At 50.0% G+C, this 22,933-nt stretch overlaps 2 protein-coding genes across 3 annotated transcripts in view; one reads left to right on the forward strand and one right to left on the reverse strand.

Annotated features, from left to right (window-relative positions):
- The first annotated feature begins 83 nt into the window (after positions 1–83).
- Positions 84–19,323, forward strand: Dhx38 (DEAH-box helicase 38). 2 transcript variants are annotated; one of them, XM_005345696.3, is made up of 27 exons: positions 84–412; positions 3,249–3,588; positions 3,915–4,102; positions 4,650–4,754; positions 6,180–6,327; positions 6,433–6,551; positions 6,938–7,014; positions 7,444–7,599; positions 8,009–8,170; positions 8,356–8,463; positions 8,789–8,901; positions 10,168–10,305; positions 10,836–11,022; positions 11,174–11,359; positions 11,582–11,722; positions 12,063–12,173; positions 12,266–12,382; positions 12,531–12,638; positions 13,029–13,141; positions 13,781–13,989; positions 14,088–14,242; positions 14,613–14,768; positions 14,861–14,995; positions 15,102–15,227; positions 15,675–15,770; positions 17,391–17,512; positions 18,846–18,930. In XM_005345696.3, the coding sequence occupies exons 2-27, from the start codon at positions 3,266–3,268 to the stop codon at positions 18,928–18,930; spliced, it is 3,684 nt and encodes a 1,227-aa protein (XP_005345753.1). In that variant the 5' UTR covers positions 84–412; positions 3,249–3,265. The 2 variants fall into 2 exon arrangements, with proteins under 2 accessions (XP_005345753.1, XP_026634240.1); XM_026778439.1 differs by lacking the exon at positions 84–412 and having other exon boundaries at positions 3,266–3,588; positions 18,846–19,323.
- A 2,924-nt stretch (positions 19,324–22,247) lies between these two features.
- Pmfbp1 (polyamine modulated factor 1 binding protein 1) overlaps positions 22,248–22,933 on the reverse strand; it is a 174,035-nt gene continuing 173,349 nt past the window's right edge. Inside the window, exon 24 of the mRNA XM_005345702.3 lies at positions 22,248–22,540. Coding sequence (XP_005345759.1) covers positions 22,524–22,540 — 17 coding nt within the window. The 3' untranslated portion in view covers positions 22,248–22,523. The remainder of the gene's footprint in view (positions 22,541–22,933) is intronic.

The raw sequence follows: 22,933 nt of genomic DNA on the forward strand, positions 1-22,933 counted from the left end.
TCTTAGTTCTCGCCCACCTGGCACCGCCCAATCGGAAGTTATGTCATTTCCGCCCTTAGTAAATATGGCCGACCTCGTTCTGTCTTTCCTCTCACGCCCACAGGCCAGAGGCGGGCTGTCAACTATCAGGCTAAGCACGATTGGTCGCAAGGCGACTGGGGCCCAGTGGAAGAAACTGCGGCTTTGAAGGCGCGTTCACGTTGTTTCGCTCTGGCGTCCGGGAACCCTCGTTTCCTGACTGCTCTCGATGGTAATTTTCGACGGATAGAGGACCCCGCGCAGGGTAATATGGGACAACGATGGCCGCTTTCAAGCCGCGGAATTGGCCTGTTTGAGACCGTCAGAGCGAGCAGTGGCTGCCCTGGCGTCTCCAAATCAGGGGCAGAAGGTCCCGAGTGTTGTGCTTGGTGAGGTGAGTGTCTCTTCCTCTTTCCAGATCCGTCCTTCGGCCACCGTGGCGGCTTCAGGCTGCCGGGGTCGGCTCGCGGCTTAGGTTTTGGACTCTGGTTTCAGAGTTCCTCTGTTCCTTGTTACCCAACTTTCTCTACTCACTGTCTGTGACCATTCAGCCTACTTTGTCCCTGTTCTGGTTACATCCCGATGTTTGGAACTGTCGCACTGAGATCTAGGGATCCGCCCTGCGCCCTCGTTTAGGATTGTACCCTAAACTGTTACCGGCTACCGGGAGGGCCTGGCTAGGGCTCCTGGTGCCTTCCTCCTTTCTCACAGAAGTGCTTGTCCTACATCTGGCGGGTAATCTATAAGTAGAACGCTAACTCCAAAGGACAGGGAGGTTTTCTTTTCTTTCTTTCTTTCTCTCTCTCTCTCTCTCTCTCTCTCTCTCTTTCTTTCTTTCTTTCTTTTTTTTAAACCAGTATTGTTGAAAACAGCAATTGACTCAAGGACACACTCGGTAAGAATTCCTGCCCAAGAAGTCCATTATGGCTTCTTTACCACTAATCTTTCTCCATAATCCGGCCCTGGAATTCTTTATTTGAGCAGCCAGTTAAGACCTTACTTGTCTTGTGTTGTAGATAACTTCTTGTTGTCCAGAGAAATGTTTGAGTTCTTGTCTACTTTTAATAAGTTATATTTATTCATTTACTTAAAAAAAATCAGACTTTTATCTTACCATTTATTGGTCTATAGCAATCAGCAAGACAGCCTCTCGCTTGTATACAAATGCCATTTTAGGACGGAAGTCGTCATTCAGGTAACTGCTGAGAGCCTGTGAATTTCCTCATATGTGGATAGAGGTATCCTTCTTTTTCTCTTCCAGCTGATGAAATTTCCAAATGAAACTCCCGTTTCTTCATCCACATTATGTTTGCAGTACTCCTTGGTAGAGCTATGCTTGTTGATTAGAACATGGCAAAGGAAATCTAGATTCCAGGGGCACAGTTCTTATGCTTTAACAACTTATTGGAATGAAAATAATTGTCGGGGCTGGAGAGATGGCTCAGAGGTTAAGAGCATTGCCTGCTCTTCCAAAGGTCCTGAGTTCAATTCCCAGCAACCACATGGTGGCTCACAACCATCTGTAATGGGGTCTGGTGCCCTCTTCTGGCCTTCAGACATACACACAGACAGAATATTGTATACATAATAAATAAATAAATATTTAAAAAAAAAGAAAATAATTGTCTCTGTGTTCAGCATCAGTTCATGCTCACAAGCGGATGGTATTGGGGAAAGATGAATGTATTGTCAGCTGAGCACCCGGGAGATCTTGCAGTCAGTTAAACTCTTTACTGAAATATTGTTTCCTAACAATATTTCTCATCAGTAGGTTTGGTGAGCACAGATTGTTATTCAAGAGATTTTGCCTGCTATGGGGCACCTTTTTTTCTTTTCCCACAAAACTCTACTGATTTAAATCAAAGTCACCAAGTTTGTCGAATGTGGATGGTAAAATTACATTCTTCCATCTCTGCTCTGTGGAGTCTGTGGTTTAAAGGGGACGGGGATGGGTGGGGAGGAGAATGTTTATAAAATATCAATAAGGAAACTAGTCAGTATATAGGAACGTAATACCAAATGTGTAATAATTACATCGATGAAACAACTGTGGTTCTTATCCAGTTGCTTGATTCTCATGATGGTTCTGTGGATGGTGTAAAACAAAAGTGATTTCTGTTTCACAGAGAGAGCAGGAAGAATTAGCCAAGGCAGACACTTACTTTCACAGAAGCAAAAAATGCCAAGAGCCTGGATTTTCTTTGTACATGTCTGTTACTAGAGAAGGGATATACCGCTGCAGTTCATGTGAAAAAGCTGAGTGTGTTTGGTGGATGTCTGGAGGCAGTGAGCTAATGGGGGATCTTGAAGATGATTATTCTGGTTCTTAAGTGGGAGAAAGTATATCCTGTAGGAGGGTGAAATCACAGGAGAATAAATTAGATAATGGGTAGGGAAAAAATGTGAGTGAGGGCCGTGGGTATGAATGAATGAATGAATGAATGAATGAATGAATATCTTATTAAATAGTCTAGCTGGTATGAAACTCACTATGTATCACAGGGTAGCTTCAAACTTGCCATCCTCAGGAGCCCTGGCCTCCCACGTGCTAAGATTACAGGTGTGTGTCACCATGCTCAGGTTCAGAACCTGGATTTTAATTGAGAGTTCTGCCTTACACCTGGTTCTTCTGTACTCCTTCTGTAAATGCCATTGTCTTCCAGTGAGAAGCCCTTACTGAGGTTTATTCTTGTCTTGATCCTGTCCTTTGCTCTGTGTGTATGTGTCTCTGTGGCTTTCATATATGTTGGGGTGGGAACTGGGAAGCTTTTTGAGATTGTCACTGATTTGGTGGGAAAGTCTTCGAAAGTAGCAAAAGGGGCTGGAGAGATGGCTCAGTTGGTGAAGTGCTTTTCTCACAAGCATGAGGACCTGTGGGAAAGCCACGAGTAGAGGCATGTACGAATATTGCTGAAGAGGCAGATACAGGCAGATCCCAGGAGCTTGCTGGCCAGCTAGCTTGGCTGAATTAGCTCTCAGTTTTCTGAGAGACTCTGTCTCAAAAAGTAAGTAAGGGAGCAACTGAGAAAAACAGCTGACATTGACCTCTGACTTCATGTGCACACAGTGTATGTATATCTGCCTGAACACACACACACACCCCTGATAGCAGAAGATGTCCTGGACTCAGTGTAGGAAGGTAGGGGTAGCCACTTAAACATACTAGTTATTCTGGGGCAGTAGAGTCGAGTTTTCTTATGTCCATTTCTAATGGTTTGCCTTCCTTCCAGAGAAGTAAGAGCCTGTGATGGAGGACATTGTTGAGGATGCCTCCATCCATCGGCTGGAAGGCACCGATCTGGACACTCAGGTTGGAGGTCTTATTTGCAAGACCAAAAGTGCAGCCAGCGAGCAGCATGTCTTCAAAGCCCCTGCTCCCCGCCCTTCACTGCTGGGTCTGGACTTACTGGCTTCTCTGAAACGGAGGGAGCGAGAGGAGAAGGATGATGGGGAGGACAAGAAAAAGTCCAGAGTCTCCTCTTACAAAGACTGGGAGGAGAGTAAGGATGACCAGAAGGATGCTGAGGAAGAGAGCGATGAGCAGGCTGGCCGGAGTGGCCGCAAGGACAGGTAAGGGAAGAGGGTAAACATTGGTGTCAGAAGATGCTAGCCTAGCTTTATCTCCATTTCTGATGGACACCAAGGGCTTTAGGATTTTATTGTGGTTTTCATACTGGTGGCGGGTAGGAATTGGTAGAGATCTGTGGGGAAAATTCAAAGGCATCCAAGAAGTGAAGTGGATGATGGAGCTTAAATGCCTGGGTTCTTGCCTTGTACAGGCCTTTAGCACCAGGAGATGCATTGGAGAGAACGCATTGCTTGTGGGAATACCCAGAGATAGAGGGAAACGTTTCCTTCCATGGAGAGCCCTTTCCCAGTTGGTCTCCCTTTTCCAGGCATTACCGATCTGCTCGGGTAGAGACTCCGTCCCACCCTGGGGGTGTGAGTGAGGAGTTTTGGGAACGCAGTCGGCAGAGAGAGAGGGATCGGAGGGAGCATGGGGTCTATGCCTCCTCCAAAGAAGAAAAGGATCGGAAGAAGGAGAAATCCCGGGATCGAGACTATGACCGCAGGAGAGACAGAGGTGAGCTGCCTGTTCTCAGTCCTGTTGCCTGTAGCATTCAAACCAGCAAGCCTTTCTTTTCATGTTACAAGAACTTTTACAATAATACCCAGTAATTGCTTGTAGTATAACTGCTTTGCTTGAGTACATGGTTCCTGTTTTACTGTGAAAACTGGGGATAAAGGTAATGATGGATAATTAAGAAACCGGAGTTTATAGTAGCATTGGTGCTGGAGAAAGGACAGTGCTGCGGAACATAGTGATGCAGAGTCCAGCACTGGCTGCCGTCAGTGTCATCTGCAGCCGAAGTCTGCTGCAGCACAAAGCTCTTCAGGATAGACATGGGACTGACTGTTTACGGTTGGTTCTTGATGGAAAGTAGCTCCTGTGTAAGTTTGACTGTTTCTATCCATTGAGAGAATGTGAGTGTGTGTTTCAGCCCATGGGTCATGGGCATATGTGATGGGGTGTGTCTGTGTGGGAGAGGAGGCATGTGCTTTTTGCCTAGTGCATGTGGCTGTGTGTTAGCATGAGGTACACATAAAAGCCCCATGTGTGACTCTCGTAGATGAGCGGGACAGAAGTAGGCACAGCAGCAGATCAGAGCGAGACGGAGGCTCAGAGCGCAGCAGCAGAAGAAATGAGCCGGAGAGCCCTCGACATCGGCCGAAAGGTATTCTCAGCTGTCCTCCGCAGTGGCTGGCAAGGGCGCAGGTGCCTGAAAGGCAGAATGAGCAGTAGTCAGCTGTGTTGCCAGATAGTGAGTTGGAGTTCTAGTTCCCTGTGACCCTCTGGAGTTAGGGGCCGTGTGCCAGGTGGGTGTGGCCCTGCCCCTCTTTTGCTCTCTTGGGTGGATGTACTTCCTGAGGGTCCAGGCTGTTTACTGCAAGGTGGGTGTTTCAGGTGGTAGGAAACTAGAGGTGGGGTGGTGTAGTAATTGGAGCGGCAGGGCTGAGTCCCCAGCCGCACCCCGGCCGCCTCCGGCTAGCTTATGCCCCGAAATAATTACACGGACACCGCATTCTTTCAATCACTGCTTCGCTCTTTAGCTCCAGCCCTTTTCTCGGCTAACTCTCGCACCTGGGCTAGCCCATTTCTAATCATCTGTGTGTAGCACCCCAAGGTGCGCTTACCAGGAAGATTCTAGCCTACGTCCATCCTGGGTAGGAGCTTCATCGCGTGTGCCTCAGAGAGCAGAGCTCTCGCCTCTGCCCGCTAGAGTGGAGTATCGTGTCTCTCTCAGGCGTCTGCCCCTTCGAGGGGAGAACTGTTGAGTCTCTGAGCTCACTTCCTCTTCCTCTCAGCGTTCTGCTCTGTTTACTCCTCCCATCTACATTCTAACCTATCAGGTCAAGCAGCTTCTTTATTTAATCAACCAATGACCTTCCTCCATCAGGGTGGATCAAGAAGGGTTTCCTGGAGAAGAACAATTTGTTTTCAGATGAAGGGGTTTGCAGAGAGGAGTTGGCTCCTTCAGTATTTTCAGCAGTGGAAGCTGGACTATCGAGCTCAGTCTATCAGTTGTGGTCACTATATTGCCATAGTAAATAAGGTCAAGGCTAGGAAAGAGGTTGCGGCTGTCAAGATCCTCATGATCTGAGTTTATCACCAGGACCCACAAGATAGGACCACAAGATAGAAGGAGAGCCAACTCCTGAGGATGGTCACCTGACCTCTGCATTTGTGCTGTGACAAGTGCGTGCACATGAGCATACACAGTTAAATAAATAAATGTCATTAAGAAATCGGGAAACTGCCGGGAGGTGGTGGCGCACGCCTTTAATCCCAGCACTCGGGAGGCAGAGGCAGGCGGATCTCTGTGAGATCGAGGCCAGCCTGGTCTACAAGAGCTAGTTCCAGGAGGACAGGAACCAAAAAAGCTACAGAGAAACCCTGTCTCGAAAAAATCAAAAAAAAAAAAAAAAAGAAAGAAATCGGGAAACTAGGTGTGGTGGTTTCTGCCTGTGATTCTAGCACTTTGGAAACTCAGGCAGGAGGATTGTAAGTGAGGCCGGTGTCAACTACATAGGGATATGCTATCTGTAGTCGTGACTCATTGGCATTGGATGTTTACTGTGGATGTCTCTTGTGGCCCCAGATGCAGCCACCCCTTCAAGGTCCACCTGGGAGGAGGAGGACAGTGGCTATGGCTCTTCAAGGCGCTCTCAGTGGGAATCGCCCTCCCCAACACCTTCCTATCGGGACTCTGAGCGGAGCCATCGGCCGTTCACTCGAGACCGAGATAGGTAATGGGTGGGCGGGCAGGTGGTAAGAGGGATGTGGGCAGGGAGAGCTACTGGCAGAGGGGGACGCAGTTCAGCTTAGTGACAGCTGACCCGGATGTTTCCTAGGACTGTGAGGAGCAAGTACTCAGAGGACACACCTCTGCCGACCCCTTCCTACAAGTACAACGAGTGGGCTGATGACAGAAGGCACTTGGGGTCAACCCCACGGCTTTCTAGGGGCCGAGGTAAGGCTTGGAAGGCAGGAGCAGAAAAACTGGTTGATGTGAGGTGGTAGGGTGGGTGGAGGGTGGGGGATGAGTTGGAATGGGGCTGAGTGGAGGCCACACTCAAGAAGCTGTGCAGTGCTGGGCGGTGGTGGCGCACGCCTTTAATCCCAGCACTCGGGAGGCAGAGGCAGGCGGATCTCTGTGAGTTTGAGGCCAGCCTGGTCTAAAAGAACTAGTTCCAGGACAGGCACCAAAAACTACAGAGAAACCCTGTCTCGAAAAAATAAAAAAAAATAAAAAAATAAAAGAAAAGAAAAAAGAAGCTGTGCAGTTTTGCGGTTCTTCTGGTCCCTGGGGTCAGCTGGAGCCGTATGGACTGACCCCTGCCATCTGCTGTCCTTTAGGAAGACGAGAGGATGGCGAAGAAGGGATTTCGTTTGACACAGAAGAGGAACGGCAGCAGTGGGAGGATGACCAGAGGGTAAAGACGTTTTTGAGGGGCTGGACAGGAAGAGGTGGCTGTCCCTACAGGTGTGGGTGAAGGGAGGTGTTAGAGCCAAGGGCTGTGAGGGGTCCTCCAGTAGGAATGGAAGTGGTTGATGCTCTTCCATCCAGAGCCCTGGAACCTTTTGAGAGACAGGCTGCACAGTGAAGCTTTTGTACTGGCCAGATGTGATGCCTGTGGTGGGTTCCTCTGTGTGGTAAATGTGAGAACTGCTGGCTTGTCAGCCTGCCCTGTGAAGTCAAAGCTGTCTGCTCTCCTGGCCTTCTCCGGGTCTCTTGTGCTGATCACTGGCTGCTGCTGGTGTTCTCGGACTTCTTACCAGATACTGTTTTGCTCCCGTGTGGCTGCATCTCCCGTGGTCATGTGGCCTGTCCCTGTTCTCACGCTCTGTCTCGTCCTCTGCAGCAAGCCGACCGGGACTGGTACATGATGGACGAGGGCTACGATGAGTTCCACAACCCCCTGGCCTACTCGTCTGAGGACTATGTGAGGCGGCGGGAGCAGCACCTGCACAAACAGAAGCAGAAACGCATTTCAGCCCAGCGCAGACAGATCAATGAGGTGAGGCTGCAGCAGTGGCTGGTGCTGTCTTAGAGCAGAGGTGGGGTGTGTGGGAGGAGTCTCAGTTTGCCAAGTGATGACACCACACAGCTGGCTGTTTATGGACAGGGCCTGGTCAGATATGCCTCTGCGGAGCAGGAGTGTGAGTGGAAGCTTTGGGTAGCTTCCCACCTGACGCCTGCTTCTCCTTTCTGCAGTACTCGGGGTGTTTGTGGTCTATTAAGGCTGGTGCCCAGCTGCTTCTTGGGACAAAGTACTGCAAGTGCCTCAACTTTAGTAGTGACGTCTGTCTAAGGGATTGCAGGGTGTAGAGCCCCATTGAGATTCTGAAACGCGTGGACTTGCCTGCTAACCTCCAAGGTCACCTCTTAGTTGCAGGCTGACTGCGGCTCCCCTTGTATCCCCATAGGATAATGAGCGCTGGGAGACGAACCGAATGCTCACCAGTGGGGTGGTCCATCGGCTGGAGGTGGACGAGGACTTCGAAGAGGACAATGCGGCCAAGGTGCATCTGATGGTGCACAACCTGGTGCCCCCCTTCCTGGATGGGCGCATCGTCTTCACCAAGCAGGTAAGGCTTCGGAGGCCAGAGCCTGGAAGGTCAGAAAGCACTGAAGAGGGGAGGAAGAAAGGATCGGGTTCGGTCATATGTCGGTTCGAGGACCAGTGACTCTTTCATAGGGCCCATGTACAGTAGGCCCTCTGCTAGACTTTAGTGACCACTGGGGAATTTCTCTTTCTCCCCTACTTCTGCAGCCAGAGCCTGTAATCCCAGTGAAGGATGCCACCTCGGACCTGGCCATTATTGCTCGGAAAGGCAGCCAGACAGTCCGCAAGCACAGGGAACAAAAGGAGCGGAGGAAGGTTGGTATCTTTCCACCCGGCCTGATGTCCATGTGTTTCTTTTCTTACTCCTGTTAAATGTCACAAAACTGCACACAGACTTCCCCTGGCAGGCAGAGGACGCTTTACATGGGTCAAGAAGCAGCCCAAGGAGGCCACTGGGCTTTATTCAGTCCTTAGTGAAGGCAGCCACAGGCCCTGGCACTGGGTGCTGGAGGCTTGGCACTACCAGTGCCTTGTGGGCTTTTACTATCTGCCAGATGAAGCCTACTCTCCACCGGAATTGCTTCTACTGCCTACGATCTTACCAGAAGAGGAGCGACTTAACTCTTGTTGCCTTCCCCAGGCTCAACACAAACACTGGGAACTGGCAGGGACCAAACTCGGAGACATAATGGGTGTCAAAAAGGAGGAAGAGCCGGATAAATCTGTGATGGAAGATGGGAAAGTGGACTACAGGTAGGTGGTCATGGCGAGCAGCAAGCGTGCTCCCAGGTTGTGGTGCGTGTCTGACTCTTTGATGCTTTTTGATCCCTTTCTTCAAGTCTCTTGTCTGCTGACGTTAGGTTCTTCCCCTGTCACCAGTGTTGCTGAAGTGATGCTTGTGTAGACTGAGCAGGTTAGGGAATTTGCCTGAGGGCACCCAGCTAGGAAGTGGAGGGTCAGTTTAGCCCCAGACAGGCCTGAGTGGGAGCCCCGCTCTTTGAAGTGCTCCACATGGGAAAGCAGAATTTCTTCCCTTGTCAGATTTTAGTAATTACGGTAAGGAGGAACTGGTTTTCACAGGGCTTTTTAAATACTAGGGACTCTGTTTTGGTGTAATGTCTCTCTTCGTAGAGGTTTTATGTAGCTGCAGAGTCACTGCTTAGTGGAGTCCCTGCGTTGGGTAGGCGCCAGACTCAAATGTCCCTTTCACTTCTCTTCCTTTGAATCATGCCGTGTCCCGTGGAAACATCGTCCTGACCTAGTAGTTCTTTGTACCTCTGTGTGCAGTGTTCCACATAAGAAGTTGGTATCACTGGTCAGTCCTTGCTGGTCTCTGGGTCATTTGGTCTCTTAACGTTTCAGTTGTCAGGTGACCGGGAGGACTGGCTGATATTAGAAATAGAAACTTGAAGGAGCTAGGGGCAGATCTGAGGGAGGAAAGGACTCTTGGGGAAGGAAGGTGGAAAGGTTTTGGAACATGACCGTGTACCAGACACTGATTGTTTCCATGGAAACAAAGCAAGCTGTTCCCACAGTTCCTTGAAAATGAGGCCTTAGTACTGTGTAGCCCAACCAAGGGGAGGGAGGAATTCTGATTTGTGTTCTGTACTGTGTAGCCAGCACTTGGAAGATTCCTGCAGCTGTGTAAAGTGTGCTGAAATTGCCGGGCTTCTTCTCTCTGTTTGTGATCTGTGATCTGCTGGTTAATTTCAGCCCCTCTTCTGGTCACCCTTGTTTAGGACGGCCCATCTGCCCACTTGAAAGTCTGCTCTCTGGTCCTTGCCAGCTGTTTGATCAGGGCTCTGGCTGTGTCTGATGGATGATGGGATCTTGTGCCATGGTCTGTTCCTTAGGCCCTGTGTGATGCAGTCTTGGATGGCCAGGCTGCTGTGGTGTCTGGGGGGGGGCGGTGATTGCTTCTTGTCGCAGTTGTTCACATTCTTGGGAGCAAGAAGGAGAGCAACTAACGTAACTCTGAGGGAAGTGTGGGGTGGTCATACGTGCCGTTGTGTTTCCCAGGACAGAGCAGAAGTTTGCGGATCACATGAAGGAGAAAAGTGAGGCCAGCAGTGAGTTTGCAAAGAAGAAGTCGATCCTGGAGCAGAGGCAGTACCTGCCCATCTTTGCGGTGCAGCAGGAGCTTCTCACCATCATCAGGTAATGGCCCCGGGCCCCATGGCCCAGTGAGGGACTTCTAATGGGGACAGGAAATATTTATTTCCCCTAGTGGGTTGGCTTAGGTTATGCCACATGAAGTACGATGACCTTACTTCCTTTAGTGCTTCAGGTTCAGCTTGGCTGTGTCCCAGACATTTCATGTGGCAGCTTTTTGTTTTCAGATTTGTTTATTAATTATATATACAGCATCTGCCTGCATGAATCCATGCGAGCCAGAAGAGAGCACGGGGTCTTATTATAGATGGTTGTAAGCCACCATGTGGTTGCTGGGAATTGAACTCAGGACCTCTGGAAGAACAGTCAGTGCTCCTGACTTCTGGTCCATCTCTCTGCCCCGTGATAGCTTCTTAAGAGGCTGGTTTTTGGTGACATTCTCTCTGGTCAAGCATGCTCTTGGAGAGCGAGGCTTTACCAGAGGCAGCGAGGTTTCTTAAGGCTTCTTAGGGAGTTTTTCTCAAGATTGGCTTTTCACTCAGGCTGCTCAGTGTTCTGCTTGCTCTTCCTTGTAGAGATAACAGCATTGTGATTGTGGTTGGGGAGACAGGGAGCGGCAAGACCACTCAGCTGACCCAGTACTTGCATGAAGATGGGTACACGGACTATGGGATGATCGGGTGTACCCAGCCCCGGCGTGTGGCTGCCATGTCAGTGGCCAAGAGAGTCAGTGAAGAGATGGGGGGAAACCTTGGCGAAGAGGTGAGTGGGTATGAAGTCTGAGCCATGTAGCTTTTTCCTCATAGCTTCTGCCACTTGTGCTAGAGGCTGTGGGCTGCTTAAGCTGGACCCCGGTGTGCAGGGGCTAACAGCGAGTAACAGCTACTCTCTGAGCTGTGTCTCTGACCTCCAGGTGGGTTACGCCATTCGTTTTGAAGACTGCACTTCTGAAAACACCTTGATCAAATACATGACTGACGGGATCCTGCTCCGGGAGTCCCTCCGGGAGGCTGACTTGGACCACTACAGTGCTATCATCATGGACGAGGCCCACGAACGGTCCCTCAACACCGATGTGCTCTTTGGGCTGCTCCGGGAGGTAAGGGCTGCGGTGTCTGTTCCTTCTTGTAGCTGAGGCGCCCATGTCACCTGGTCAGCCCTGCTGGCACCTTTCTGTTGATGTCGTAGTTCCATCATTCAGTCTCTAGGATTGGTAAACCTAATGCACATTTGCCAGCTTTGGCTTCTGCTTTCCTTGTGGTAACAAGTTGAGACTGGACGTCCCAAGCCCACAGGGACCCCTGTTGACCCCTTCTCTTAGGTTGTGGCTCGGCGTTCAGACCTGAAGCTCATTGTCACATCAGCTACTATGGATGCAGATAAATTTGCTGCCTTTTTTGGGAATGTACCCATTTTCCACATCCCTGGGCGAACCTTTCCTGTGGACATCCTCTTCAGCAAGGTACAGAGGCCTCTGTCCTTTGGCAGCTGGAGGAGGTGGGTGCGGATTTGGGGAAGATGTAGTCAGTGCCATGAGGCGGATGGGGCAGCCTGCAGCTCCGGAGCTCAGGTGTACACAGACCTTCACTCTGACGAAAGTTTTATGCCCTTGTTTCTGAAGTGAGGACCCGGGGAGATACCAGCTCTAACTGTAAGGGCCACAGCAGTCAGGTTCATCCTGAGGTTGGCATTCCCAAGTCCAGGGCTGCAGCCCAGACGGGTGACAGAGCTGTGTGTCCTCTGGAGGCTGCTGGCCTCTGCTGCCATTGCACCCTTCTCACTGCCCTCTGCCGGTGTTGCAGACCCCACAGGAAGATTACGTGGAGGCTGCGGTGAAGCAGTCCTTGCAGGTCCACCTGTCTGGGGCCCCTGGGGACATCCTTATTTTCATGCCTGGCCAAGAGGACATTGAGGTGAGTGCTTTGGCCACCACTGGGGTACATGGGCGGAACCCGTGCTTGAGAATGTGGGTCTCCAAGGTCCCATGATTTCTCCTGTGCCTTAGGTGACCTCTGACCAGATTGTGGAGCACCTGGAAGAGCTGGAGAACGCGCCTGCCTTGGCCGTGCTGCCCATCTACTCCCAGCTGCCTTCTGACCTCCAGGCCAAAATCTTCCAGAAGGTGTGATGGGGACCTTAAGTTTGGGTATCTCCTGGTGTCCCACAAAGGAGGGCAAGAGGAGGGATGTCCCTTTCCTGCAAGAGCAACTGGGAAGTGGGCTTTTCTTGACTCTTCAGTCTTTCTCTCCCTGTGTCCTGATTGGCCCTAGGCTCCAGATGGTGTCCGGAAGTGTATTGTTGCTACCAACATTGCTGAGACGTCTCTGACTGTTGATGGCATCATGTTTGTCATCGACTCTGGCTACTGCAAGTTAAAGGTAAGGGATGGTACAGGAGGCAGGATTCTGGGGCTTCACCCAGAGGCTCTCAATCAGGCCCTGGTCCTCTCTGTCAGGTACAGAGAAGAGAGTGGCAGAGGTGTTAGGTTACTATTTAGTGAACACTGATCTTGTCATGTGTTTGGTCCAGCTAATCCTTGTGGTAACTTGATGGTATAGATAATTGAAGTAACTCTATAGTGGTCACAGAGCTGATATTGATGGAGAAACCTATGAGGCTTTGCTGAGTCTCCTGGCTCTAACACAACGATCACTTGAGTTACTAAGACAATTCTCTGTGATGAGTACTAACTGGGTTTGCCTTTGTCTCGGGCTGCTTTTCTTTCGCCTCACTCTGTCCTGAATCAGTTCTTTCGTGTCCCCTACTAGGTCTTCAACCCCAGGATTGGGATGGATGCTCTGCAGATTTACCCCATTAGCCAGGCCAATGCCAACCAGAGGTCAGGGAGAGCTGGCAGGACGGGCCCAGGTCAGTGTTTCAGGTAGGAGCCCTGTGCTAGCCTGCTCCCCAGGGCAGTGCTGGGACTACAGACCAGACTCCAGGCAGGGCCTTCTCTGGGTCTGGCCTTCCTTCGAACTGAGGCTGATGCTGCTGAGGTCTGCCACTTGGTGGCACTGATGAGTGGAAGTAGTAGTCTTTCGAGGGATTTCTGTGCTCTGAAAGAAGTTCTGTAGGAAGGGAGCTGCAGTGAACGCAGGCCACCCTCCAGAAGGTGGGTCTGAGTAAATGGTGATGCTTTTGTACTAGCCCGATTATTTTTCCTCCTGTTTTTATGGCTAGCAAAAATAATGCATCAGAAATTCAGCAAATACATACAGATGTTAAGAGGGTAAAACCTTGCTGTAATTCTAGTCCTAGGCATTGGCTCCCACAAAGATATAGGAAGCTCTAGCAGAAGGGTCAAGGTTAGAAGACAAGGGTTGAGCAGATAGAAGTGGGTGATTGAGAGAAGTGGTTGGGGCAGGTCCCTGCTTGTAGGGTTTTTGCTGTTGGGATGACACTCTTGAATAGTTTCTTGCGACATTCTGCGGGGTGGTTCCTGAGTGTAGCTAGTCCATGTGAGAGGCTGGCAGGCCAGCACAGGGCAGGTGCAGCCCAGTCATTGGCTTCTCCCTGGCAGACTCTATACACAGAGTGCTTACAAGAACGAGCTCCTGACCACCACCGTGCCTGAGATCCAGAGGACCAACCTTGCCAACGTGGTGCTGCTACTCAAGTCCCTGGGGGTGCAGGACCTGCTGCAGTTCCACTTCATGGACCCGCCCCCTGAGGACAACATGCTCAACTCCATGTACCAGCTTTGGATCCTGGGGGCCCTGGATAACACGGGTGCGTGGCCACGGGCTGCTGGCACCTCAAGGGACTGGCAGGTTTATTCTCTTTCATCTGTTGTTCACCGCATTTCTGGCTTTGCTTTCTGCTCTCAGGTGGGCTCACTTCCACGGGGCGGCTGATGGTGGAGTTCCCACTGGACCCAGCTCTCTCCAAGATGCTCATCGTGTCTTGTGACATGGGCTGCAGCTCCGAGATCCTGCTCATCGTCTCCATGCTTTCGGTCCCTGCCATCTTCTACAGACCCAAGGTAGGAGGGCAGTGCCAGCTTCTCTCTCCCCAGAATGCCTGAAGGATCGTTGGCAGGGATGTGGGTCTGTCCTCTGTGCTACGGGCATGGAGAGTCTGCCTTTGCTGTCTTCTCATGGAGAAGTGGAGGAGGTAGGAGGGCTGGGTCAGTAATCCCCACAGTGTTTTGGAAATTTGCAAGACCATTTTTGATCTCATAGTATGGTTCTGCCTGAGACCTAATGTTTTAGTTTATTTTAACATGTTATTTTCATTCTGTATTGTTAGGCATATTGACGTGTGGACAGGTCTAGTGTGAAAATCCTCAGGATATGCCATATGGGTCTGGCCTCCCCATGTCTGTATTTAAAGGTTCCTGTTTCTTTTCCTAGGGCAGAGAGGAGGAGAGCGACCAAATCCGGGAGAAGTTTGCTGTCCCTGAAAGTGACCACCTGACCTACCTGAACGTCTACCTGCAGTGGAAGAACAACAACTACTCCACCATCTGGTGCAATGACCACTTCATCCATGCCAAGGCCATGCGGAAGGTGGGACAGCAGCCCAGGGGCGTGGTTGGGAGGAAGAGGTGACGCTGTGGAGGGGAAGGGCTCCATCCTGTCTTGCCTGTGCCCTGCTCTAGGTTCGGGAGGTCCGTGCTCAGCTCAAGGATATCATGGTGCAGCAGCGGATGAGCCTGGCCTCGTGTGGCACCGACTGGGACATTGTCAGAAAGTGTATCTGTGCTGCCTATTTCCACCAGGCAGCCAAGCTCAAGGTGAGCCAAGGGGGACACCTGTGTGCATGCAGGCTGTGGATCTGGGCTTCCCCTAAGCTTGTGTCAAGACTGTGTTGGTGATGTGGCTACCTGTTTTCTCGTCTAGGGGATTGGGGAGTATGTGAACATCCGCACAGGAATGCCCTGCCACTTACACCCCACCAGCTCCCTCTTTGGAATGGGCTACACCCCCGACTACATTGTTTATCACGAGCTGGTCATGACCACCAAGGTGAGTCTCGCCCAAGGAGTTTGATACTGGGGCCACTGGCTGGAGCTAGGCCTTTGCAACCCTCTACTGCCTGTGTAGAGCCCTGGAGACTTGAGACACCTGTTTTTTTTTTTCTCTGCAGGGCCTTTCAAGCTGCGTTTCAGCTTGGGGTTCTTCTGGTTAACTTGTAAGAGTATGGTGACCTCGGCTGTGCCAGAGGATTACCCCTGCTGGCTGCCGGCAAGAGTCCCTGCTCGTGCTAAGAGGGCCTTTCTGCATGCCTGGGCTTTCCTGTTGGATGCTTGGGACTGCAGTTGGAGAAGGAATGATGATTCTGGTGTCTCTTACATTTTCCAGATTTACAGGGCTAGCAGGAGGACCCTTCTCTTGTGGCTCCTTATCATGAAATCATACTGGGAAGCACACGACTCCCTCGTGACCTCTACCTTATTGCTCTTCTGCCCACAGGAGTACATGCAGTGCGTGACCGCTGTGGACGGAGAGTGGCTGGCAGAGCTGGGTCCAATGTTCTACAGTGTGAAGCAGGCTGGCAAATCTCGGCAGGTAAGCGTCCCGTGCTTCTGGGGAGGTACTATTTGCCTGAGGGAAAGATTTTCTTTCTGCCTGCTATAAAAGTCTTGTCATCCTTTGACCCCTTGCTTCTCTCCCCAGCTGTAAAAGCTGGGACCCAGCCAACCTCCCTTTCTGGTATTCTGCACTCCTCCAGTTGGTTTGTTGGCTGGGTGGTTTTTACTTTTTAAACTTATTCAAAAGCTTCAAATATTCATAAAACTACACAAAATACTATAAAGAAATCACTGTAATTAGCTACATCTCTTTTTCTCTGTAATTGACACCTTATTTTTTCCCTCTCCCTCCTTATCCCTTTTCCTTCCAGAACACTTTAAAGTGTGCCTCCAGAGATTGTTAGTTCATCCCTAAGTACTTAAGGATGAGTAGATTTACTTCAGCAGCGTCGCCTCTGTGCCAGTGTCATTCCTCTTTAGTGTCACCCGAGTCTCCAGTTCCTAACCAGAGTTTCCCACTTATCAGCAATAACATCTCACGATTGATTCACTTGAATTAGGACGGAGCATTGCAGGGGTGGTTATATACATTAATACCTTCGTTCTGATACGGGCTCTGCTTTATCTTTTCATGACATTGATTTATTGGAGCAGTTGTCATCTGTCCCATAGAAGGTTTTGTAGTGTGCATCTGGCTAATCACTTCTTTTAGTGGGAGCTCACTTGTGTCTCCACCATGTGTACTTTGGTAGCTAAAGGCCTGTTAGTTCTGCTTCACCTATGATGCTCAGATGCATTTGCGGTCCTGGTTGTGTCAGCTTGCCTCTGTTCATTTCCTCTACCCACGATTCCATCTCCAGGGTTTGGTGTCTACTAATGAACAACGCTGTAGTGTGTTATTTAGGGGTGCAAATGTGGCTCTGCTTTTGTATGCCCACTTTGTCACATAATTATCTCCACACGGGGACAAACACAGCTTCCTTTCTAGTCACAGGGCAGTGTCTTCCTGATCTCTGTGGGCCTCCTGGCATGGCTGTGAACTCGATTAGAATAACGTGTGTACTGGGCTGTGGTTGTAGTTCAGCAGTAAACCACCAGCATGCACTCAGTCTTCAGTATTGCCAGGAGAAAAAAGAGAAACCTTCCTTGAGGTGGCCTTGTCAGTTCTTGGGGGTGGGGAGAAGGCTTAGTGGGTGGGAGTGTTTGCTGTATAAGCATGAGGACTGAAGATCAAATCCCCAGCACTGTATAGAAAAAGCCATGCCTGTCTATAACTCCATTATTGGGGGTCAGAGAGGTCGGTCCTGGAGTCCCACCAGCCAGCTTGGCTGAAGGTTAGCCTTGATGAACTTGAGGCTCAGTGAGAGACCATGTTTCAAGGGACTAACGTGGAGAGCAAGCAACAACCACCATCCTCCCTCTAGCTTGTGCATGGATTTATCCAAATATATATGTGTACACACACACGAAAAGAATGTCAGTACTTACTGGCTTGTGTGGAGAACTGAGGGGTGACTGGCTAAGACTGGACTATCCAGTGTCGTGAATATTTTACAAAAAGTCCTGAGCTGAAGGAAAGGTACACAGGCCTGGGTTCTTAGAGGTGGCCCCAAGCACAGATGCGGCCTCTGCAGCTGGTCCCTCTGTCTTTTCCTAGGAGAATCGTCGTCGGGCTAAAGAAGAAGCTTCTGCTATGGAGGAGGAGATGGCCCTGGCTGAGGAGCAGCTCCGTGCACGGCGGCAGGAGCAGGAGAAGCGTAGCCCACTGGGCAGTGTTAGGTGAGGCTTGGCCTTAGGGAAGCATTCAGGGCCCCAGGCAGGTGCTAGGTCATGTTTTAAGAGAAGCTGTCAGTGTAAAGGTGAAATTGGTGCAGAAGTAGCTTTGTGCTGGGTGGTCACTTGTAGAGGTAGTAGTTGGACAACTTGAAGGGACAATTTGGAATGTCCACTGCAGTTCTTGGTCATTAGCCTCTAGATTCAGGGCCCAAAGTGAGCTGGATTCTTTGGGGGTGGATCCTACAGCCTTATTGTCAGGCAAGGGGAGTAAAAAAAAAAAAAAAAAAAAAAAAAAAAAGCCGGGCGGTGGTGGCGCACGCCTTTAATCCCAGCACTCAGGAGGCAGAGGCAGGCGGATCTCTGTGAGCTTGAGGCTGGCCTAGTTCCAGGACAAGCTCCAAAGCTACAGAGAAACTCTGTCTCGAAAAACCAGAAAAAAATATAAACAAAACCAAAAAACCCCCAAAATAGCAGGCAAAAGAGAACTTTGTGCTGCTGTAATGCCTGGAGTTGGGGTGATCGTGGCAACGAGGGCACTGGCCTGTCCTCACTTTACCCAGCACCAGCCAGTTTCCTCTTAATTATGGGGTTCCCATGGACTTGCTCTGCTTTCTGGAGAATTCCGGGACTAAGGACAGAGTTCGGTAAATAGGTTTATTCCTGAAAGCGAACGAAATCAGCCAAAGGGAGAGGTGTGTGGATGGAGGGGTGAGTGGGTCCTAATAGGAAGGCTCATTTGTCCTTGGGGCTGCTCTCCTGGCACTGGGTTTGTACAGTCTGTCCTCACAGTTGACAGTCAGGCACACGCCACTGAAGTATGGTGTTTACTTTAACTGAGGCCTAGGACATTGACACAGGTGGTTGAGTCATCACATTGATGGTTGAACTCAGCCTCTGTCCTCTCCCCACTCCACCCTCCGGGGCTTAGGCTGGTCAGAGCTTCAACTCTCAGCCCCTGACTGATCTTTTTGGCCAGGCATCTCCATCTTACTCCAGGTGAACACCAACTATCAGGAGTGTTCTGAGGACCCTTTGTGAGTAGCAGAGATGCCCTGGCCACTTGGCTAATTCCTCCAGGAACTGGGGACAAGGACAAATGCAGGACTGGTGACCTTCTTATCTGGGGATCACAAAAGTAGTTTTCTAAAGATCCAATGTAAATGTTCCTTAATAGATGTCAGAGTGGAGCGACTTCCTTTTCTGTGCTCACTGGAGATGGGGAAGCAAGGGAGTAGAGTGTGCTATGGATGAGCTCCTGCAGCCTCAGAGCTGCTGTGCATTGGGCCCCTGCCCAGGGAGAAGCATTGTTTCCTACCTCCTCTTTCTGTGTGTCCAGGTCCACGAAGATCTACACTCCAGGTCGGAAGGAGCAGGGGGAGCCCATGACACCTCGCCGCACACCAGCCCGCTTTGGACTGTGAGCTGAGGCTGTCGAAGGAGAGACTGGTGGCCAGGTACTGAGCTCTAAGCTCTCCAGCCACAGTGCCCTACGGACACAGACACAGACTCGGCTTTCATCTGTGTGTTCATCTAGTCTGGAGCGGCTCCTGCTGAGTCAGGCTTTGCCGCAGGGAAGAGACGGTCCTGATGCAGGACTGGGCAGGAACAGACTGCAGAGCCAATAAGCAGCTGCTTGAGCAGCAGGAGGTGGCTGGGCCATCACATCCACATAGCCTGTCCCCAGGACACTTGGCTTAAAGCAACTTGCTGGGACTGAATCTTTTTTAATCCTTGTGTAAAGTAGCAAGATAGAGGCAGAGGCACTTGTAATTTGGTTATCACCAGGGATTTAGAAATAAATATATTATTTGTAAAATGTGATTGCATTTTTTAAATTTCCTTTCTCTTTCCCGGTTCTTATCCCTACAGTAGGGACAGGAGAGGCAGATCCCTTGTCCTTCCTGCCCTTGGATAGATCTTTCTAGAACCTTAGCTCTACTCTCTGTACATTTTGCTGATGGGGAAGCTTTCCTGGGGGCATGTGTATACATGTTCATGTGCTTATATGCATACATGTGTGGTGTGCATGCACCTGGACATGTGTGAGGAGCCCAGAGATGTTCGCTGTCTTATTTTTTCATGGATGCTGGGGATCTCAACCCATGTCTTCATTCTCATGAGGTGAGCACTTCATTACCGAGCCACCTTCTTAGGCCTCTAGGCAGAGATTCATAGAGAAGGCGATGACTGAATGGGACCCAGCTTAGGTGTAGGGACTTGAGGGTGGCTCAGGGCATCCAGCATAGGACAGGCCATGCTCTGAATGCCAGCTGTTTCCAGGGCGGTGGTGTTGGGGGTGACTTCTTTAAAGAGGCGCATGCTGTTTAGAGGCTTCCTCCTGCTTGTTTGGGAAATCTAGTCTTGGCCTGGGTGGGAGTCCAGAAGAAGGCGGCTCAGTAGGGGATCCATTTACAGGTTCAAGTTCAGGATATACACGGGTATAGGGAGAGTGGAGTCTAACTGTTAAGTTTTATGGCTGAGAAGCGGAAACTGTGGGCACAAAACCCCTTATGTGCTCCTTTAGATGAGAGAAACAGAATATTATGAAAACTATGGGTCTGATGCAGCTGAATTTAAAAGTAAAGAATGCCCGGCCAAGGGCCCAGGTGCCGCAAGCAGCGTAGATAGCAGCCTGCTCCTGGAGGTCTGCCTGGCTATATTCTCAGTGCAGGGTTTCCCACATATAAAATATGGTCTATGAATAGATGTAATTAGTAGTCAGTTCTCTCTGTTTCCCTTACTGAGGCAGGGTCTCTCTTGTCCTGCCGTGCTGCGTGTTACAGGCTGGCCCATGAGCTTCCTGGTGAGCCTTTGTCTGCCTTTGATCATGCTGTAGGCATGCTGGGATTCCATGGAATTCAGGTATCCAGGTTTGCTCAGCAAGCACTGTAACCTGCTTTGTTAGTTGCTGTTCGGTTGCTGTAACTAAAATGCCATTTACCAAGGCAACGTCAAGAAGAGTTTGTTTGAGGGATCGGAGACCGTCATAGGCGGAAGTATAGCAGCACGTGGTAGGCATGGTGGCGGGAGCAGGAAGTTGAGGTCATGTCTTTAAATGTAGGCAGGAAGTAGAACAAGCAGGAGGTGGGATGAGGTTATTAATTCTCAGAGCCAACCCCAAGTGACACACTTTCTCCAGCAAGGCGGCACTTCCTAGACTTCCCCAAACAGTGCCAGCAACTAGGGACAGATTGTTCAAATATCTGGGCCTATGGGGGACATTTTTATTTAAACTGCTACACCTGCTGAGCCTTCTTGCCAGCTCCCCGCTCTAATCTGGGTATCTTATTTCTTTTTCCCATCTAAGCACTCTGGCTCCAGTTACTAGAACTGTGTTAAATATAAGAGGCACAAGTGAGCATCCTTGTTCTCAATCTCAGAGAAAACCCTTAGCTTTGACCGCCAAGCTGTGGGTTTACAAAATCTATTTCCGCAACCATTTCTTTTCCCTAGCAGATCCTAAGTGGTTTTGTAGAGACTGACTTCTTTGGTTATTTCTTAAGGGGCACTTAGCGTGCCTGTCTCTCTGGCATTCTCTAAGTCTTTTCTCTCTGCCTAGACAGATCTTCCGCCTGTCTGAGCTTTCACAGCAAGGTGACTGGGTGCAATAGTAAAAATGTTTCCATCTCCTTGCTTCCCACAATGCACCCCTGCTTTGATCTGATATAATCACCCCCACAGAGAGTGAGAGACAGCTTTGAATTTGAATAACTGTGACATTCACAGTATCCAGAGGTTGCAATTTTGACTGATGTATATGAACTCTCTTCTTTAAATATGGAGATAGGCCCATCTTTTTAGTAGACTGGACTGTGGACTTTCAGGTGTTACCAACCTGATATCAAGCTATTCTTTTTTTCTTTTTTTTTTTTTCACAGAGATCTGCCTGCCTCTGCCTACTCAGTGCTGGGATTAAAGGCGTGCACCACCACTGCCCAGCTGATACCAAGCTATTCTAAGCCCCAAGTTGGGGACAAAGTCAGAAGACCTTTAGCAGATGGACATCAAACACCACAAGAGATGTTCCCAGAGCTTTTCAGTACCCATTTCTCTCTGCACACAGGAGCTTAACCCTCCTGCATCCCGGCGAGGCTGAAACGGCATGATGAGTAGTGCGTTTTCTTAGCCTTGGTTTGGCCGAGAGGGAGGCAAGAGTATCTGAGCGCCACTGCCTGCCAGCGTGCCTCTTCCCTCTTCCCACCTTCTCACAAGGGCAAGCTCTTCCCTGTCTTCCTCTTATTTTACCCTGGTACCTATTTGTCTCTATTTCCTATAGACTGAAATATAAATTCCAGACATGTGCTCCGCTTAACAAAATCCTACCACAATAAAGTGGTTTAGCTGTCCTTGGAGTTTGTTATAATGGAATTTTCCTTGTATTGCCCTGGCTGGGGAGAAAAGTAAACTTGTTAAAAGGAGGAATGTAATATGGCAGCCAGGAGGAAGCAGATGGTGTGCCCACCCTTCCCCACTTGGAAAAACACATCACTTATTTCTCGCACTTTCTTTTGGGTCCTAGCATTGTTTTCTTTTGGGGGGGGGGGAAATAAAAGGTTTCTAGATTTTTTTTTTAAAAATTCCAGACAGACATTAAAGCGGGGGAGGGGGGGGCTAATTCCTTCTTGTTGGTTTAAAAACCTAGTGCAAGTAACCCAAAGGCTGGCTTTGCAACCCTTTCTCCTACAGAAGTGAAGGGACCAGAACGTTTAGGCATCTGGCGAACACAGGCACGAGCAGGTTGCTGGGGATGGGCTGTGCAGAGACACCAGGAGCTCATGGAAGCTTGTGGTCTGGGTCTTTATTTCAGAGTCTGGGCCTGGAGGTGGGAGTGGGGTATCCGAACTCACTCCACTGCAGGAAGTAGACAACTCAGTAAAGCAATAATAATGTCTTGTAAACCATACAGGGGCCTCGATGGATGACTGTAGGAGCTGATACCGGTCAAGAAGGAGGGGCAGGAACTCGCTGTCCTCTGCAAATGTGTAGGGATGGGGCTGAGGGCGAGGAGCCACGGCTAGCAGTATGAGGAGCCTGGGGGAACAGGGAGGAAACGAAAGCTTTAGTTTGAGGAGAAGTGAACAAGTGACTTCTTGAGGACCAGCATCATGGCTGGACCCGTGTCATGGCCAGATAGCTCTGTTGTAGGGTGACAGCCCCCTTCTGGGGTTTTGTGGAATAAAGAGGTGGTAGGAACAGTAGGCGTAGGTCTGGACAGAGTGGAGGGCTGGGATACTCAGTCTGTGGGGTGTCTAGAAGGAAGAAGTCTATTTCTCCCTCCTTCCTTTCACCCTGCAATGGGACTGAGTCAGAAGGAGACAGATCTGTGATGTGAGGTACTGGGGTATCACCAAAATTCTCAGATCTGAGGGATGATAATTGTCTCCTTCATCTACAGTTTTGGAAGGAATGGTCACTGTGAACGAA

The sequence above is a fragment of the Microtus ochrogaster genome, chromosome 4, assembly GCF_000317375.1.
Source record: "Microtus ochrogaster isolate Prairie Vole_2 chromosome 4, MicOch1.0, whole genome shotgun sequence".
In the NCBI taxonomy this organism is placed as follows: domain Eukaryota; kingdom Metazoa; phylum Chordata; class Mammalia; order Rodentia; family Cricetidae; genus Microtus; species Microtus ochrogaster.